The 19,730-nt window shown below is 43.0% G+C and overlaps 1 protein-coding gene across 2 annotated transcripts in view; it reads right to left on the reverse strand.

Moving 5' to 3' along the window:
• The window catches only part of ephb1 (EPH receptor B1), a gene marked incomplete at both ends in the record, with an annotated part of 137,100 nt that overhangs the window by 67,924 nt on the left and 49,446 nt on the right, over nucleotides 1-19,730 (reverse strand). For both annotated transcript variants that reach the window (XM_079173575.1, XM_079173576.1), the window contains one exon: nucleotides 9,526-10,207. In XM_079173575.1, the coding sequence (XP_079029701.1) occupies nucleotides 9,526-10,207 (682 nt within the window). The remainder of the gene's footprint in view (nucleotides 1-9,525; nucleotides 10,208-19,730) is intronic.

Consider the following 19,730-nt stretch of genomic DNA (forward strand, 5'->3'; position numbering starts at 1 on the left):
TGTAATTGTTAGGACTGCGCATTGACATCATAAAACAATGTTAGAGGGCAAGTTATAAAAGGTGTCTCTCAGTGCATCAACTACAATTACTATTATCTTTCTTGTTTTTTTTTACCAGTTACAGATGAGCCTTGTAGTGGGTAACTACGTTGTTGGCCCTTGAATTGGTTGAGGATTATTTTAACGTGGGACCACAAAGAAAATATGATCCTGTTTTTAAAAGCAGCCATATAACCTAAACCCAGCAAACACAGATGTAAACTGAGGGCAGATTACATATTTTGACTGTGCACAGAATGAATTGCTTTAAAAGAATGAGAGAGACACTACTGAATACAAAAGACACTGCACCAGCCATGGCAGTGCATACCTATGGGATGGTAGAATAATCCATATCTATTCATTGCATGGTCACAAAGTGGCCTCATCTTTATTCTTGGCACTAGTCCGTGAACAATGCACTTTTAAGTGAAAGGAGAGGAGAACAAGAAGAAATGGAATACCAAAGATACAGGCTATCAACTTTAATAGAGTGCGTCGCAAAATTAATCAGGGATCAGATTTTATGCGTTGCATGAATTGGGTTTCACATAATTCAGCAATGTGCAAAGGTCACCTCTTTGAGCACAACACATGAATCGAACTGAGTCCGTTTTATTCTGCCGATTTAATTATTGAGGACCGGAATGCCGAGACAGCTGTGTTAATTATAAGAGATGAACAAAATAACTGTATCAAGTATTGACATTTACTGTACTTTGAAGCCTAATCCTCAATGTTTTAGTGTAGCGTAACATATGTCATGGTAAAGTTCGGTAACATATGGTGCTCGATGCAGCCAATCCAACCGCCAACAAGAGACACCGTCCACTGCAACACGTAGGCAGCAGCAGCCAACCTGTTGACACAGACTCTGTTGCCACTCAGCAAGCAGTGAAAGCATGATGGGTTTTATTACAAAATGCAGCCCAAAAAGAGACCGTCTAAGAGGTTAGCAGGCTTGATTAGACTCTATAACACCACACTCACTTTGAAGATTTCATTAAAGTCGGGTTGCCGATGTGACACGCTAAGCTCTCACGACATCTACACACTCGCATAGAAATAAACAGGGACACACATACATATGAAGAGCCACACAGATCTGACTACAAGTTTGAATATGCAAATTCCTGTCTCGGAGAAAAGCTGCAGCCCCCAGCCAGTGTGGGAACTCGGTAAACAAATGGAGCACAAAGCACAAAGTGCTCAAAGAGAGGATTACCAAGTCGCTCTCTTTCTTTTTTTTCCTCTCTTTCGCCTTTCCCCCCCCCCCCCCCAACACACACACACACACACACACATACATACATAAAGATAGACACACACACACTCCTCCTCTCCACTGTCTTGCTTCCAAAATTGAATATTCACGCAATGTCTTCTCTGGTGGGCGTTTTCGGAAGACAGCCATAGCAGGGGGTCTTTTGCACGAGGAGTGACAACAAAGCCAAGATCAATAATTTGTCACAGAGAAGGCCGTATTGAGTTTAGGCTCTTTCTGTCTGTCAGTCTGCAAAGAGACGTTTTCTCTAGTTTCTGCAGAACCACATGTCCTGACCCCGGAAAGTACAGGCTGTGTTGACTGTCAGTGAAAACATTCAATTAAATGCGCACAATGACATAGTGCGATGCGGATTATGGGAGTTGTCTAATTGCCGGATAATTGCATATTGTGAAGGTTTTGAGGTCGTGTTTGATATGACCTGGCCAGTTAGAATGAGTCAAGTTGGTTTAGGGTAATGCATGGTGTCATAACAGATTACACGTACATAATTCTTCAAGTATGTTTAATCAGGGATACTTAGGGAGCACTTAAAGTGGAACTGTAATGCTGTTTGCTTCAAGTGTGCGGCAATTATTGCCAACGTGATTAGGTTATGAAATTGGACACGCAAAGTTCATCTTGGGTTGATGGAAAGTGTGTGTGTGTGTGTGTGTGTGTGTCTGTTTGTGTGGATTTGTTAATTTGTGTGCAGGCCTCCCACAAAAGAGAACAAATATCTTACAAGCTTTGACCCAAAGTCCAGAGATTTTGAGCTCTGAATTGATTTCAAGCCCCCCCATGCACATGGACAGAATCAAAACAAAGCTTGGGAAAATGAATGCACGTTTGGCTTACAGCAAAGCCCAATGTCTCCATGCTGACTGTATTGTATGCTGAGCAGATTCACTCAGTCCATCTACAGGGACTGTGCAACCTCAACTGCCATTAAAAGCCCATGTTTGCACTGTATCTTGTGAGACTTCTCTAAGAAAACAATTTCACAGGCTTGGTGAGTTGAATCCTGTACTAATTGCATACAACATATTTTGTCTTCTTACAGCTACAGTTTGGGTTTTATTTGTACAGGTATGGAGATACATGTTTCATTCTGGAATGTCTGCTGCCACCCCAATACAATGGAGACGAATCCCATTTTGTTGATGGCACAGAAAGAAAAAAAAACACATTTCTTGTTTAAATCAATTTCTCCTTTACTTTTAACTTTGCTATTATGAAATAGATTATTGTACTCAAGATATTTACTCTATGAGAGAGTGGAAGATGCAAAAATTCCTAGGATGGATATCTGAAAACTAAAAGCAAAACTACTTGCATTTCTGCATAAATAGATACCACTTAGAAGTTTTTTCTTTCTTTATAAATGAAGGAAGCTGAACCTTTAACCCACTCCAGTAATAGAACATGTGGCCACCACCTATTTCATGGTTGCTTTGTTGACTATAGTTCTCACTACATGTGAAATTAACAGAACACATGGATTTATAATTGGACTACTATAATTGCAATTCAATTCTAATTAGTTCGTCAGTCCACAAGTTCCACAATATAACCTTGACTAATCCACATCCATCATTCTGCTGCTGCTGCTGATAACCTCCAGGAAGGGATGAGACAATTTCCTCGACGTGAAATGTGTCCCTCTGCCGTCAAACCAAACAGGCCTGGCCGTGTTATTAGCCAAACAGTGAATATTGATGGACAGTGATGAGGCAGAGGGGGAATCAACAAATGAGGGGCGATGGAGAGGTTGGTGTTTGCACATTCTCAATCGGGGGGGGGACGACTCTACGGAGAGGCTCCCCGTGTCTCCTCATTACCGCCTGCCAGAGCACACTCCAGAGGGGGAAGAGGAGAGAAAAAAGAAAAGTTGCAGTTGTGGTTTTGCAGAGGCAGTAAAAGTACAAGGAGAGTGAAAAGTGAAGTTTTCTACGCGCTGTCCAAATTTCTCTTGACATTTAACTTTTGGTCCCTTGTGAAGACAACACAGAGATAGAAACTGAGATTCCTCCAGAGCATTATTGATGAGCTCTTTGTTGTTTTCCTAAACGTGCCATCATAACTTAAAAGCAGAAGATGAGGAATTTGATGGATGGGAGTCACGGTTGGGGTGAGGGGGTGAAGTGGAGCCCCTCGTGGCGCTGGCCTTTTGTGTTTTGCCAGCGAGGGTGACACGGGCAAATTCAGCGGAGCCCCAGCCATCTGCTGAATGTTAGGGGTCCTTTGTCTCCCTGTCCCTCACTGGCCTCAACACCCAGTGTCCATCACTAATAGAGGAGATGAGAGGAGAGGAGAGGACAGGACATACGGAGACATGACTGAGACTGAAGTGAGGAAGAGATTGAGAGAACTGAATTGGATTTGGCGGTGAAGATTGGAAGAGATCTTGGAAGAGTGAAAAAGCCTTTCTGTGCAGCAGCAAAAGGAAAGACCAAGTGAGAGATGACAATGAATTGCTTGGAGAAAAAAAAACCCAGTGACCAAATACATGGCCTGTAAGGGACTGAAGGTTAGAAAAAAAAAAAAAAAAAAACAGCGAGTGAAAGGGAAGACAGAAAGAGTGAAAAATAATAGGAGTACGTGTCCCTCCACGGGGGATAAGAACAGCTCTGTGTGTGGCGGGTATTTCCATTATGCGTGAACAAAATCTCTGGATTCCCCTCACATTATTAGGGACTGACTCTGCTGTTGCAGTGAGAGCAGTGCATCTGTGTTTGGGGTCATTACAAATATTCTATTTGGGCCTTAAATTCAAAGAGTGTTTTGTTTGGGTCACACTCATTCACCACTGCTCTCTGCCATCCCCCTATTCAGCCTATTGAGAGCCATGGAAACAAGAAGTCTTTCACTCTCTGCTCTCTCTTACATCTTTTCTCCGTCTCTTCCTCCCACTACTCCATCTTATGCCTTCGTCACACTGGCCCTCGCTGCCGTACGACTAATGGGAACAGGAAGAGTCAGACGCTCACTTAATTGTGCTTCAAGGTGACTTGGTAGACGTTGGTGCGTCCGTGTGTGTGCTGGGGAGTACACACGGATGCTTCTCGGCAAATGAAGTAAACTCTGGGGAACGTAAGTAGACAAGGCCAAATGGGCTGGAATTGGCTCTAATAGCTTACCGGGCCTTTGTGGGTCCTGTCTGCCAAACCCTTTACACTCAGATAAGACATATAAAGAAGTAATCAAAGCCTCCCTGGAGCGGAAAAGTGAAAAAGCAAACATTTACAGTAAATAGCTTCCAAAGCCAAACTTTAAAGCTTTAAATAAAATGTAGTGGTTGTATGGGTTTTGGGAATCATTTTAAATAATACTTTTTTGCCAAATCTCTCTAACACAGAGAAATAAGCCAGCAGGTGTCGGTGACAATGAACTCTATAGGGGTTTATAAGGTTTCAGGCTAGGGTTAATAACACGATAAATGTGCCTGGAACACTACATTTCACATTTAAAAAATGCACTCATGGAAGAACTAACACTTTTTTCCTGAGTGTATGCCCAAGATGTGTGTTTACGTGTGTGTCGGTGCGTGCGTGTGTGTGTGTGCGTGTGTGCGTGTGCTCGCGCCCCATGATGGCAGCCATTAGACAGGAGTAAGGCAGCCATGATAAATCGGCACTTAGCCCAGGGAAGCGCACTTGCTCAATGGGCTGTGAATCTCCCGCTGCCACTGTCAGCCTGCAGAATGTTAAATAAAGTTATTTGAATATTTGTAATATTAATGTGCCAGCTTGTCAAAAGCCCGCTGAAGCCTAACACGAGAGAAAATATGAGAAGACTCATACTAGGACTAGAGGGCTGCTCTGGTGAGGAACTAAACATCAAAATACCCAACTAATGAATACATCATCATGGACACTGCGTTAGATTCCATGAGTTTTATAAATTAGCAACCAGAAAATATTATGGATACTAATATTAGTCATTATGTTTTTTACTAATATCCTATTTCACTTGTATGGTAACTTTGCAAAAATCAATAGCTGAAACAATGCTCCACCCATTCCAATGCTTTTACTATCCTCTGTCCCTGTCCCAGTCTCCAAGTCCATGCAGTAGAGAAGACGGTGAGCAGCTATGATCTTTGCATAGGAATGGCCCACTGAGATAAAAAAAAAAAAGAAGAAGAAGAAGAGAAGAGAAGCAATAAGCTTTCAGCATAGTTAACCAATTACAAAAGAAGACACAATATAAAAGAGGGCCTCATAAAATAAGACTCCAGCATTATAGACTCCAGGCAGGCATTTATCAGCGCATAGAACATTTCGTTTCCCAAAGGAAAAAGTGTTAACAGCAAAATGAAGAACAGGCAGTCCAAAGTTTTGAATTGCTTTTCATAGTATGGCATTTAGCGCTGTTTACTGTGAAGGAGTGTGTGCCAACATCATTCACTTTTAAGAGTTTACACGTCAGAATAATTAGTTTACCGGGGAGTTTTAATCACTCCATATATGAGAATACAAGGAACATTAAAATGATCAATGATTATATCAGATTATGAAAAAAAAACAGAAAAGATAACACAGAGATGGATGTGAAGCAAAACCTACTAAACGAGGTGATTCTATCAATCACTCAGCTGGAAACAATGACAACGACCATGAGAGGGTCCAGTAAAACCATCAAATCAGTCTCTCTGAAGACACTTGAGATGATCAGGACACACACGCACAAAGACACACTCACACACACACACACACACACACACACACACACACACACACACACACACAAACACACAAGACAAGCTTTACGTTGTTGGTGGAGGTAGTGGGGTGATATTTGGAGCGTCTCTGCTCGATTTAACAGGGAGGTGATAAAATATTTAGCAGATTGCTTACATAGCCAACGGGTAGAGAGAGAGGGAGAAAGGGAAAAAGAGAGAGAGAGGAAGAGAGAAGGGGGGAGGGAGGGGGGGGTACCCAAATGGCTTGTGTGGGAGCTGGGGAGCTGGTAATGAGGATGGCATGCTGGTATCATCGTTACAGAACAACTCAACATGGTCTCTCTGCCCAGCTGACAGCAGGCCACACACACACACACACACACACACACGCGCGCGCACACACCCCCCACTACCTGCCACTAATTAAAACATATAGATTAGAGAAAGCACAGTCAGGTAGAGGGAGGCTCATGCACACAGACACACACACACACACACACACACACACACACACACACACACACTGATCCAACACACATACAAACACAGTTTTAACAAACAACCTATTGCAATTAGGGTAATTTTCTCTGTCATAACAAATGACTCAATATGTAAACAAATAAAGAATTATTAATGTGTCGCTTTAAGAGCAACATTTGTAATCTTTCACAGGAGTTGCTTTTCACTATGGAGAAGATGAACGTATCAAAAACTATGGATTTGTGCAAGACTGAACATTTAGTGACTGGATGCTTTGTTACGAGTATTGTAGACTGAATGTGTGTTTCGTTTTGACATCAAAAGGTTAATATACTTTACACCTAATATTGTCCTTAGCCAGTTTGCTATTAAGCAACGCTGATGATTTCCCATATTCTACAAAGCAGGTGATGTGTAGGCGCAGATTCTACGCTTTATTTTCCCTATGATATTTTCAGACAATATTGTTAAGCAACAGATTGTCGAGCCGTGCTCAAAACAAAGCAATTTATTTCCATGTTTGATTTCCCCCTGTGCTTTTAAGCACCACAGTGCCTTCCCTTTCCCATGTTATATATCTCCTTCTCATGTTGCTCTCAATGAGGGAAATCATGTCAGCGTGATCTCATATTCGTTTTGTTCCTGTTCCTGTTACTTCATCTCTAATGGGCAATTACTTCAGACCCAATGTTGAGGCCATGTTATTGCACCAACCCCCAATTGATTGGTTGCCCGTAGTACTCAGCTTCCGCAAGCACTTTAAGGTTAGATTTCCCTGTTTAAATAATAAATTACAAGACCATGAAGAGAGACTTTGTGGAAAATAAAAGGTTGAGATTGCTCTTATTGGAGGGGCCTCTCAGAAGAGAAGAGATGAGAAGGGAACAGATTCAAAACGAGTCTCCAGAGACTATGCCAGCTATGAGAGGTAGAAATGCAACATCATCCGTTTCTCTCCTTCAGTCCAACTCTTTTTCTCCCTTGTGTGTGTCCTGAGGTTTGAGGTCAAACCCGCACAACATTGTACAGGTTTATACTCCTACAGTCTACTACAGCTACGCACTAACAACTCCCTCACTCCACAGGCTGTTTCTTACACCTCCCATAATGCTGCATTTCCATCAGAGAGAGACATGTCAAACTGAACACAGCAGGAAGTCTTCTTGCTGTGGGTACTTGAGAGAAGGGAACCAGGGGGATTGTGGGAATTAGTGGAAATATACATCTCCTCCTCTGTTCAAAGAGTCTTTGTAGTGCGGTGACTACCTGGGGACTGTGTATGTTTTTGGTGTTCACAGCAGTGCCAAAGCCCCCACGAACATAAAGCCTCTTACCATCACTGGAGGATACCTTAGGCTCCAATTACTGTGCTGTGAGTGTGTATATGGTTTAGGTAATAATAGAGTAATGTAATGATAGAGGGAAAAAAGGACATTCTGTGGAGAAAGGGTGAACAAAGACAGATACGGATCACCATCGAATTAACTTTGCAGAACAAATCTGAAGGTTTGTTTGCATTTGAGGATAGGGGAGGTTATTTGGCTAATTTCTTTTAACACTCCTGTACTGAACTTTGCCTCAAATATTTATCCTCCACACACTCTAAATATGCTCTGTCATGTGTTTATAGATTACCTAATGTATAACTACAATAAAAACTAGGTTGAAAGCAAACAAGTTGGTAAAACAAGCCGGGTAAAATGGAAGTCTTAAATAAATACAATTAACTGCAGTCCCATTGGTCAGATTTCTATTGCAAATAGTGATGCTGTAGTTCGAGTATCACACAGTTGGAACAAAGGTTTGCAGCAGGGAAACTAAAGTCTGCTATCTTTCAATTATTCGTTTGCAAATAATGCACTGAAATACGTTTTCCCTCGGTGTGGGTTAGAATATAAAGTTGCTTTTAAAATATGTAAATTGAATGTACCTTCCTCTGAAACAAAAAGATAATAATCATCGAAAGTCATGTAAAATGAAATGACCTGTGAACAATGTAAAACACAGTTGTGATGAGATGAGATGGCAAAGTTAGATGTGAAATGAAAACTTCCAGTAATGAGCTAACGGAAGGCAAGCAACCTTTACCTCGTCATTTTCATTTGATAGTCATTCCACCTTAGCCACGGAGTGAGTGAGAGTGTGTGTGTGTGTGTGTGTGTGTGTGTGTGTGTGTGTGTGTGTGTGTGGGTGTGGGTGTGGGTGTGTTCTGCAATGTGAGAAGGATCCAGTTAGCGAAGTCGCACACAGTGTGCTTTGTAGATTATGTGGCACTCTCATATCGGTTTTTTGATCAGAGCAGATGTGCGTCAATCAATCTTATCTGGGCTCCACACACTCTCGAGCTAACCTCCAGAGGTAGGCCAACCAATACTGCGCCATACTGAGAGCCCTGAGCCACTCATATTATCATTAGACACCTTGAGCAAATTTTCTCTTTGTGTGTGTGTGTGTGTGTGTGTGTATGTGTGTGTGAATAACACGGTGCAGAGCGTAAAAGGTGCATTAGAGGACAGACAGAATAAGAGAGAGAGAAAGTGACAGCTTGCACTGAAAACCCAGATTAACCTCGTCTTTATGTGTGCGCCATTATCTATTCCTTAGAACTTAGTCTTCCGCACATCATGCTGAGGCAGAATCAAACCTCTCGCCATCTGTAAAGTAGGCTGCACAGAAGGCTGGCATTCGCTGCAGATTAAGAATCAATGCTAATATGCCTTTCGAGTACGCCGGAGGTGGATGTGATCAAGGAAGAGGTATGGCACATCATGCTCAGCAAAACGCATGAAACAAAATCAATTCAAACGTCGCAATGATGCGAAAAAACCTGTGATCCAAGGTACGCTGACGCCTTGTTATATGCAAGCCTAAAATAGCACAATTTCCTGTCACCTGTCTTCAATGAAGTGATTTGTTCTAGTATGAGTAGTCCCTCACTTAAAAACAAAAAAAGGGAGAATGATAAAAAGCGAAGAATTGCATCTATCAGAGGTGACACTCTCAAATAGCAACTAAAGGACGTTAATGACAAATGTATGTCGTTCTACTTATTACTTACCTCGGCATACGTTGCCATTGTCAGGTTCAAAGCCAGCCTTGCATGTGCAGCTACCGATGGGAACCATCCACTCTCCGTCTCCATTGCAGTACAGCTTTATGGGGACATCTACTTCCTCCGAGTTGGGAATGCAGATTCCTCTTGCAATTACCAGGGAGGTGCTCTCAGCCCCTGTCATGGTCTCTGGAAAGATGGCAAAGTTCTGGACCACACTCGGGCACTTCTTATAAAACACCCTGACTGACAGCAGAGACATGCAGGCGCCATAGTCCTGAAACGCCAGGTAGAAGCCATTTTTCGACAATGGACCAAAGCTCCGCACTTCTGTGTTGACCTTCATCAGGCGTCCGCCAAAGTCCACCTGCGAGAAGCTTTCATCCGCAGCAATGGTGTCCACCTTGAGGTAAGGGGCCTCCATCCAGAAGGCGGTGCCTTTGGTGGCAATGACAGCGTCCGTTTCGTAGTAATAGAGATTGAACGTCTCCTTGCATGAGCCGGGGACGTTGGGGATGGAGCTGCAGTCGCGCACGGTGAAGCGGATCTCCACGTAGATGCGCTGCGATCCCCGCCGGTCGATGAAGGTGGTGAGGAGCCAGTTGTTTTGACTGGGCTCGAAGACATTACACACCTGGTAGGTCCTGATTGTGTTAAGGTTTTCATCATAGCCACTCACCTCCTCCCACTGCAGAAAGAGAAGGAGAGATAAGAGTGCACATGGTTGATTAGTAATCAGTGGCGGTAAGGCTGTGGTGCTTTCTCATTTTTTGATAGAGAATGCTAATATTGGCTAAGCCACAGATCATTTTTACACATATCAGTAATCTCCCTAAGGCACTAACTTGGAGTCTACTTCCTGGATTAACAGAAGGGAATCAGCTGTGTCGAGCTGTGGGGTTTATTGAGCCATTGAGAATACACACATCCTTCTTTTTTGGAATTATAAACAATTCTTGAAGTGCAGCAACAACAAAAACACCACGTCTTGTTCTCTGAATACGCTCAACTGCTGCAGTACGTGTACTGCCACTGTGTAAACCCCGTAATTACTTTGGATGTGCTGCTATTCGCCATCGAGGCCGAAATAGGCGAGGCGCGCAGTCGATGCGTTACAAAATATGGTTTTGTAACTAATTCAAGATTATGCACTGTTGAATTACAATTAGAAAGATGGGCACTGCTACGTGGCAGCCACGAGCCGGTCTGATGGAAAGGCATTTGCCTGCAGACCGAACTGAAATACACTGCAGGCCATTTCTTGCAGGTGTGACCCAGAAAGTATGTTGGATGAGAATCAGAGGCTCCTTCGGGTATTAACTCAGTGCACAAAATCATGATGAAAATGTGCCATTACCATTTGGCTGGAATCAGTGCGAATCGGAAAGACAAATTACTGAAATGAAAACACGGTTGCCTAGAAGCTTGCTTTCAGATAAACATTTTTGAATACCTGTCCAGCTGCACAAAAGTTGGACAGGCTCTAATATATTCTAAATGTGATATTCTAATTTGTAAAGCTATTTTGATGTGTGACGTGTGTGTGTTACACTTTTGGCATACAGCTGTAGAGCAGACAGGAGGAAAAGAAATACAAAAGCAGAATGCATTACGACAGTCACATAAAAGCCACACTGACTTGAAATGAATATTTTGTGGAGCAGAGTGATTTGAAACAGGTTTTTTTTTTACATTTCCTCCTCAGATCACTTCCACTGTCTGTAATAATACCATTCTTTTTACTCCTATTTGAAGAGACAGCTTGGCACACAGATTTATTCCTCCGACCCCACCAATGCCACAAACAGCTGTAGGCCGGGAGGAGTTAATGAGGTCTATAGGTGTGTAGGAGGGCGTCCAGTTAGTTCACGTTTCTTGTGAGCATATATTTATTGGTGCTTCCTCCTCCTTCTGACCTTTAAAGCCTCAGCTGCCCAATCAGACCTAAAGGAGAGGTGAACACATCAACAGCCCCGACAACCGGTCAAACCACGGAAAGGCTTCTTCAGAGAATCTTGACAGATGAGTCAATAAAAACAACGTGAGACGAGAAACAGGGGATAGTGGGCCGTCAAATTTAGGGTTAGAAAATGAACCGAAAACAATTAAGATCATAAAACTATTTGGCCCGAGGAATACGTGGCAATATCTGGAGGAAAAAAAAACAAGAAGGTTTGGGTCAGGTGGGGGCAGGGAGAAGACGAGTGGAGAACAGTGACACCGCTGACATGATAAACGAGTTTACAGGAATCTGAGGTGCAAATTAAAGCCTTTTTCCACCGCTGCTCCCTCAGTGCCCACTCTGTTGTACTCTCCTCACCCTCTCCTCTCTTCCCCTTCTGTTCTCTCCCCTCGTCTCTGCTCTGTAATGACCATTCATCAGCATTACAGGAACCTGTCCCTTTCAGCACTGCCTGTTCATTAATACAGCTAGCCCTAGGCTCCTCTGCACCCGTCTGCTCCAGCCGAGGAGGGGGTCCTCACCGCCCCTCGTCTAGCCAAATGACCACCATCTTTCACGCCAAAGAGATGCCCGAGGCAAATCTGTCCAGATATTCATTGGCCCATATAATAATGAGCTGCAATTTTCTTTGTCTTTATTTCCTCCTCGGTAGATATTCGGTGTCACCATTGTGTCAAAGACAAGGAAAACTATTACAGGTGCATCAGTTACTTAGCAGAAATCAAACTTCCGCATCCCTCCAGCGCTTTGTATTCAGCTGCTATTTACGCTCGTGTGTGTGCACTCAGGGATTCGTGCTGTTCATAATTTGATGGTTTACCGACCACATATTGATTTGCTGGCCGTTGTTTTGCTGCTGAAGAGCTTGAGGCAACGCAACACATTTCTGCTTCTGTAGGTGCAAAACATTTGATTACTCTGAGTATTAACATCAGTGTGAAGTCTTAAGCATTGTTAGCATTCCTCCCTGTTTTAACAACATTGAAATGCGTGTGACACATGCATTTAAATAGCAAGGACACTATCCACGAAAAAGCAGCCACACGCCCTGCAGTCACATCAATACTGCCTAGGCTTCCTATTTCTACTTTTATTTCTTTGCTCTTCCTTGTACATCATTTAAATCAAATCTTTTTCCAGCACTTCTCCATGACATCTCTCTGACCTTGCCCAAGGAGAGGGAGAAGAGAAGGCATCATCACCTGTCACCTTACTGATAATGGAATTCCCTGGTCCTTGCATCCATTTGCTCTTCGAGGACTTGTGTTTAATATGACACTGTTAGTCCTGCACTGCGTATATTTAGTCCATGCAATGCGGACATAAGCGCAGATGTATGTTCGAGCCATGTATCATTCATATCGGCTCAAGATGAACAAGGTGTGGAAGACTGGAGACTGGAGTGTGATCTCTGTGTTCCAGAGTCCTCGTTTGTACTACTCCAACACATGTTCTCCCTGCTGTAGTTGTCGTTTAAGTTCAGATGATAAGAGATAATGGTCTCTGACAGGGAGGACACCACAGAGCGGTAGCGGATGTGGATTGCATCTTAATGAAATTTAAATAAAAAACAAAATGAATACAGTTGGTAGAGAGATGAGACGGATCAACATCACTTCCGAGAGTCTATTATGTGCCTTTATAAAGTCAGCTCTCTCCTAATCAGTTTTACTGTACACATTTCTACATCGCTATGTCTATTTTATCATTACCGATCTCACTGAACACAAACTTTCTTGCTGATGAAAGACCAGACACAAATTCAAAGCCTTTTTACACAACACTTATTTTTTACGCCAACCAAATGTACCCTTTGGCTCCACTCTAATAGCTTTACATTTGCCAGTAATATAGGAGACTCTCTTCCCTACCCCTGATTGTCAAGTGTGGCCATTGTGTGTGTCATTATGCCTTCACTGTTTTATGGGCAGTAGCGAGGAGATGGAGGAGCTATGGATTCACGGAGCACTTAATGTTTGTTTTAATGACCAGTCACAGCTAGCTGAGCTAGAAGCTGAGCAAGAAGAGAGGGCAGAGGAAAGAAAAGGACAGAGTGACGGATAAAAGAAAAACACAAGGAATCTAGTAGAATGGGGGTAATATATTCAGGCTGATGTTCCCCTTCGCACAGCCTCAGCTCGCTGCCATCAAGCCATCAATACTCTGCCCTCATAAAAGCCATTCATCACATTGATCTCCTGCCATTACCTTCAAAGGGTAAAATAACACAGAGCAGCTCGGATGGCCATAGTCTTGCTCTACCACAGGACCACAGCATCCAACAGTGAGCTCACGTAGGGATGTAACACCTGTGGACAATAATAGGAGAAATGGACTGGACTAATGCGTTATTTAGAGCAGGCATGGTGGCAACAGGACAGGAGCCACCAGCACACATGCTGTAATATTCCAGCCGAGCTTGATACAGATATAACAAAAGCTATGGAGAGGAGGTCTGGCCTGCGAATAGTACAAAAGCTTATATAGCCCATTACACCACGTTCATCTTTTGTTTTAGAAAAACAGACATTTTCAGAAACCTTTTTCGGACCTCAGAATTTGTACTTGCTTTTCAACTCAAGGAACCTAGATCCTAATGTAGTTATTGAGCCATACTTCCTATCCCCCAAAAGTCCCTGCTCTGGGGATTTTGCAGAGCTGACCATTGTATATTGGTCAAACGCAACTACATGGGTGCCAGTGGTATCAATGTTTCGATGCCGTCACTATTTGGGAGACTCTATTAAGTGTTGAACCTTTTTTTTTTTAGTTGTTGCCATTTTCCCCAATTTTGTTCGTGGGGCTCCATTTTTCCAGCAATTATTTGGTGTCATATAAACCAGCCAAAACTCTTGGCAGCCAATAGGTCTGGTTGTGGCTCAGGCTTAACTACACATACTCAAAGACGGTTCTTGACTACTTTAAGCTCATAAACTAATGGCAGTCAATTTACACGAGATGGAGAAAGAGAAGCATCTACTGGGCTGATCTGTCAGTCTACGGTCTGATTCTCAGTAGAGTCCCACTAACTCACTGCTTTTAAAATCCATCAGCACCAGTTAATACAGCTACATGCTCAGACATACTGAACACAGATGGACGACGAGCAGCTCAGAGCATTTCCCCATTAAAAGCTCCTCTGCCTAGAAAGGTCTACAAAATGCCATCGTAAATAGCAGATGATCGCCTGGAAATTGTTTCTTGAACGGCCAGCAAAACTCCCATTATTCAGTCTGATGATGGGCTTTTACAGCAGGACCCAAGGCAAGAGGTGTACTTAACAGTGGACAGCAATGGCCAAATGTAACTGCTCCACCACCATCATGTTCCCCTCAACTTTGTCCCAGACTACGCTCTGCTGGTGCAGTTTACACCTGAATGATGTGTTCCCTTTTCAGTTAAAGCACTCAACTTTGAGTTTATAGCCTTCAAAAGGTTGCTTCTTTTTTTGGGGGGGATCCCCAAAGAATTCCAGGACTAGATTGTATTTATATAGTTTTTCTGCCAATAGTACTATAGCTGGAATAAAATGGCTGGCACATTTGTGAACACTTTCTACCCAAGACTTGTCTGTTCATCTATCAATGCAGGACTAAAACATGTGGGTGGAGGCAAGCAGGAGATTGCTTTTCATACACCAAGCTTAGGATGAATATTTCAATAATGAACCTATTTGTTATTCATGGCAACACAACATTGTACTATGGCAGGGAAAGTATACCTTCATAGAATTCATTTTTTAAATAATTAAGCATGAATAAATCAGCATTTAAAGAGCTGGCTTTTGATAAAAGGAGAAAGGAAAAGAACAGGGAAGGGTGCACATGCAGGTGGAATTCACGTTGACATATTTGCAAAGGCCAAGGTCTCTGAAGGACGGTGGATTACAGCTGCACATGAAAAGCTGAGATAGGGATTGAACTCTTTATGCCCCCGCTGAAAGATGCTCATCTCATTTTGCAAAGCTCACCGCTGACGGTAGTCACAAGACAGTTTTTTTTCTTTACAGGGCTCCCTCTGGCTTAGTGGGAATATTTGCATTTCAACCTTTGCATCTGTTCTTTGAAGTCAAATGAATGGACATGTCATGTAGAGCAACAGTTGGTTTGCTTTGGCAACAATAACTGCAGCTACATTTACTCACGTCCTCTTACAAGCTTTGAGACACATGCTGGTCTTGTGAATTCACCTATTCTGAAAGCTACGCCTCCTCCTCCTCCTCACACACACACACACACACACACACACACACACACACACAATCAGACTTGGGCCTCTAAAATATGCAGCGGCATGATTGCTATTATCATTTCTGATCAGCTGTGTTATTGAATGAGGGCTGCTGTCAGACCAGTTGCATGGGAATGATTATTTTGCGCGGCATCTGTGGCCTAGTTCCGCCCGGCTGAATGTGATGGATGGGGAGGAAATGGTGATGTCTGAAACACTCCCAGTCCTGCCAGATCCCAGCCACTCTATAATTACAGTCCCACAGTTTGACTGAGCCCAAATAGAACTCCGTCCGTCTGCATCAGAATGAGACACACTGGAGATCTGCTCCCCGGCCACGCCCAGGTCCCCGATCAATACATTTAGTGAACTGAGGTGTTAGGCAAGCGAGATCATGTTGATGTTGCTAAGTATAAATAAAAACTATCCGAGGCTTTTTTTGCTTCATTGGGGCTTTTATACCAAATTTGTGTTTATAGCGAGTGTGAAATATGCCGTGTTGACACATTATGTGCAATTTCGTCTCCATGCTTCCAGAAGTCTTTGATATGCCTTTTTTTTTTCAGATCCTGTACGAGATGCACATAATGTGGCATCACGCTGCGCCATTCAAGTGAACAATCCACTCAGGCGCCCCACTACCCCACTCCTCTTTCCAACTTTTGTAATATCATTACGCTCGCTTTTTCAATTACGTGCTGGTTGCTTTGAAGCGCCAGTCGATCTGCTGAGCTAAAGATGTTTTTAGACTGAGCCGCCAGGGAACACATCCCTCACAGATATTGTCGTAGTAGTTGCTACTGTAGTTATTCAGTGAAGGCTTAGAATGAACACAAATGCTCTTTTTTTCCAGCCAAGAAGAATGACATTTAAATGTTAACCACAGGCAATTTAGCCTCATCATTCCTACAGAAGATTTAAAATATGAAGGTCTTATTATTAACGTAAACATAATTCACAGAGAATGATGGCGGTGGTGGAGCTTTTAAAAGGTTACTTTGTATGTATGTGGGTGGAAAAACCGAAACAAGTGACTTATACAGTAGCTGGTGTTTAAAATAGAAACAATGTCTACTGGACGACTTCTATTTCATCACTTCTTACCATTGAAACATCTGGCAATGAAAATGAATGACGATGGTTCTAACTCTAAATTAGAAATTCTACCTCCCATTTCACATATTGTTACATCTACATGAACATTTTCTACTACAGAAGTCATTCTAAGTGTCAGCAGACTCCAATTATTAATTTAACGTGGTAATTTGCGCAGGTCTTTACACAATTATCTTATAAGGCCCAAATGAGTGTGCCTAAAAATAAAAAGCTTCATCCACTTAACGATGCATTTAAAAGGGACAAAAACAAGGTAATGTAATTGTGTTGAAACAGAGAACTGTTTCCTGAAGACTTTTATTACAGGATGACCTGGTAACACCCACTCAAGTACCTTCACAGAAAGCATGCAGCTCACAATGCCTCAGCGGGGCTTTCAGTTTGCAGAGGCAACATTACCTGGAGTCGCCCTGTGTAAAAGAATCAACCTTATGGATCTGTTGTGGAGGATCATAAGGACGACTTAATGATTCATCACAACTGTGTGTCTATGTTGAAACTGGAGATGTGCCCACGCACCAGCAGGTATGCAAAGAGAAGAAAATGAAAATTCTAAAAGTGGATGACGAAGGGCAGGAGAGAGAAAAATTCACAGATGGAGCAGAATAAGAGTAAGAGTTTAAATAATTCAGAGTGGACGAGAGGTGTATAAATGATGAACAAAGATGGAGTGTATTAACAAGGGGTGAAGGGAGTGAAATAAATGCAGAAAGGGAGTGAAAGAGTGAAAGCTGTCGCTCTGCAGGATCCCTGGCCCCCTATGGCCCAAGGCGAGGCCATTTAGGGACAAACCATAAAGAACGTGTCAGCAGGGGACAGGAGAATGGCAAGGTATCAAGGCTTTCGGTTGCAAAGAGGCCCCAGCCTGTCTATGTGCGCATGTGTGTATGTGTATAAAAATCCTTCAAAGCAGGACACCTGACAGCCCTATATCCTCCAGACACAAAGACATGGAGAGGGAGTGAGGGTGAGGGATGTTGGTTAGGTAAATATAGAGCAAAAAGGCAGTCTTAGCTTTGAGACTGACGAGCTGGAGTAAAGAAAAGCAGGATATAAAAAAAAAAGGACACGGAAAAAGTCGGTGAGGGTGAAATAAATGGAGGATTTCTGCCAGCTCTGTAGGGCTGCCGAAATAGCAGGTACTACAGGTACCGCAGCAGAAACACAATCACTCCCACACACATAAGTCAGCCTCCAGCCACTCCTTCGCACTCCTCCGAATTCATGCCAAATTAAAGATAGACTCATTTCCTCCATTCTTTTTTTGCCCTAGTTCTATCACTTTGTTCTTTTATTCATCTCTGACGCAAAATCTGTCCTTGGCTCCTAATACATCCAAGAGAATTCTTGTGTGTGAAATATGGAGGGGAAATCCACGGGAAGGAAATAAATATTTGAGGTCGTCACATGTTATCTCATTTTCAAAGAGGCGAGTAAAAAAAATGCGGAAAAGAAAAGGTTAAAAAGAAATGATGATGATGAAGCCTGATTTAGCTTGTGACTATATTCTGTTTGTGTTGCACACATACTGTAATGGTCTGCTCTGTATGTAGATGCTGCTGTGAATGAAATCCAACAAAAATACAAATGTTCAGAGCTAAAATATGATATGGGAGTGGTTCTACACACAGATTAACAAAATTACATAGGCATACAAACAGACACACACACACACCCAAACACAGAGCCACACATGCACAAACACACTCACACACACACACACACACACACACACACACACACACACACACACACACACACAGGACAGAAAGCCGTGGTTGCATTGTGATCTAAGTGATTCGTTACTATTCTGATCTTCATCCTGAGCAGAGATGTCCGTGTCTGAAGTCCAGGCAAATTTTGCAGTCTGGCTTCACTCCTAAATCACACTCAATAACCATGGAGGCAAAATGAAACAGGTCTCACTGATATGACAATGACAGTGTGTACGTGCTTGCCTGGATATAGTTTAAACTTCCCTTTAACCGTACAGTAATTCCTGAAGAGTTTACAGGGAGTTATGTATTAATATGTGAATATATGCATGTGCTAAATTCTCACATACACACTTTATACATGTGTGCAGTTTCCATCCGTCTGTGTGTGTGTGTGTGTGTGTGTGCATGTAATGAAGGCACTCTTCTCACCTGGCCGCTGAAGCGCAGCCAGCATGACTCACTGTCGTTTTTCTCCTCTCATTCCATTTCAGCTCGAACTCTGCAGGTTCAGAGTTCACCTCCATCCCTCTCCCTCTCCCTCTCCCTCTCCCTCTCTCCCTCTCCCTCTCTCTCTCTTTGTGACTCCATCTCTCCGACTCTTATTATCTACTTCCAATCAGCCTCTTTCTCCCTACTCTCCACCTTTCGCTCTTTTTTTTTTTTTCTTCTTCACTTTCCTCATTTTACTTTTCCCTCCCATGTTCCCTGATGCCCGTTGCCTGCCTGCCTGTCTGTCTGTCACGATATGAATAATTGAGGTGTATTGAGTCGGGTCAGCAGATGGGGAGATGGCTGTTAAGGATCTATCTGTGCTCTTTAGGAATCGCTGAGTGTATGCTGACACCTGTCCAGTCAAGGCCCACAGGAGCTTTGCTTAAGCCAAGGCCGGACCCACCCCAAAAAACACCTATCCAGCAACACCTGCTCTTATGCACGCTCACATATGCCGGTGGAGATATGCAACGGCGAACTCAGGCACTTGAAATATGCGCGAGCACACACAAGTCCTCATGTGGAAATACAAGGGAGTGTAAATACTAACAAACATGTCAGGGTGAGATCCATTCTGTCTCCTTCCCTTATTTTGCACCTGCTTCAACCAAATGACAGGGGGATTTCTCCAAAATCTCATCATCTTTCTGCTGGCGTCTCACTCCACTAGCCGTTTCCTGTCCGTTGTGTCC

This window comes from Pholis gunnellus (genome assembly GCF_910591455.1).
Source record: "Pholis gunnellus genome assembly, chromosome: 14".
NCBI lineage: Eukaryota > Metazoa > Chordata > Actinopteri > Perciformes > Pholidae > Pholis > Pholis gunnellus.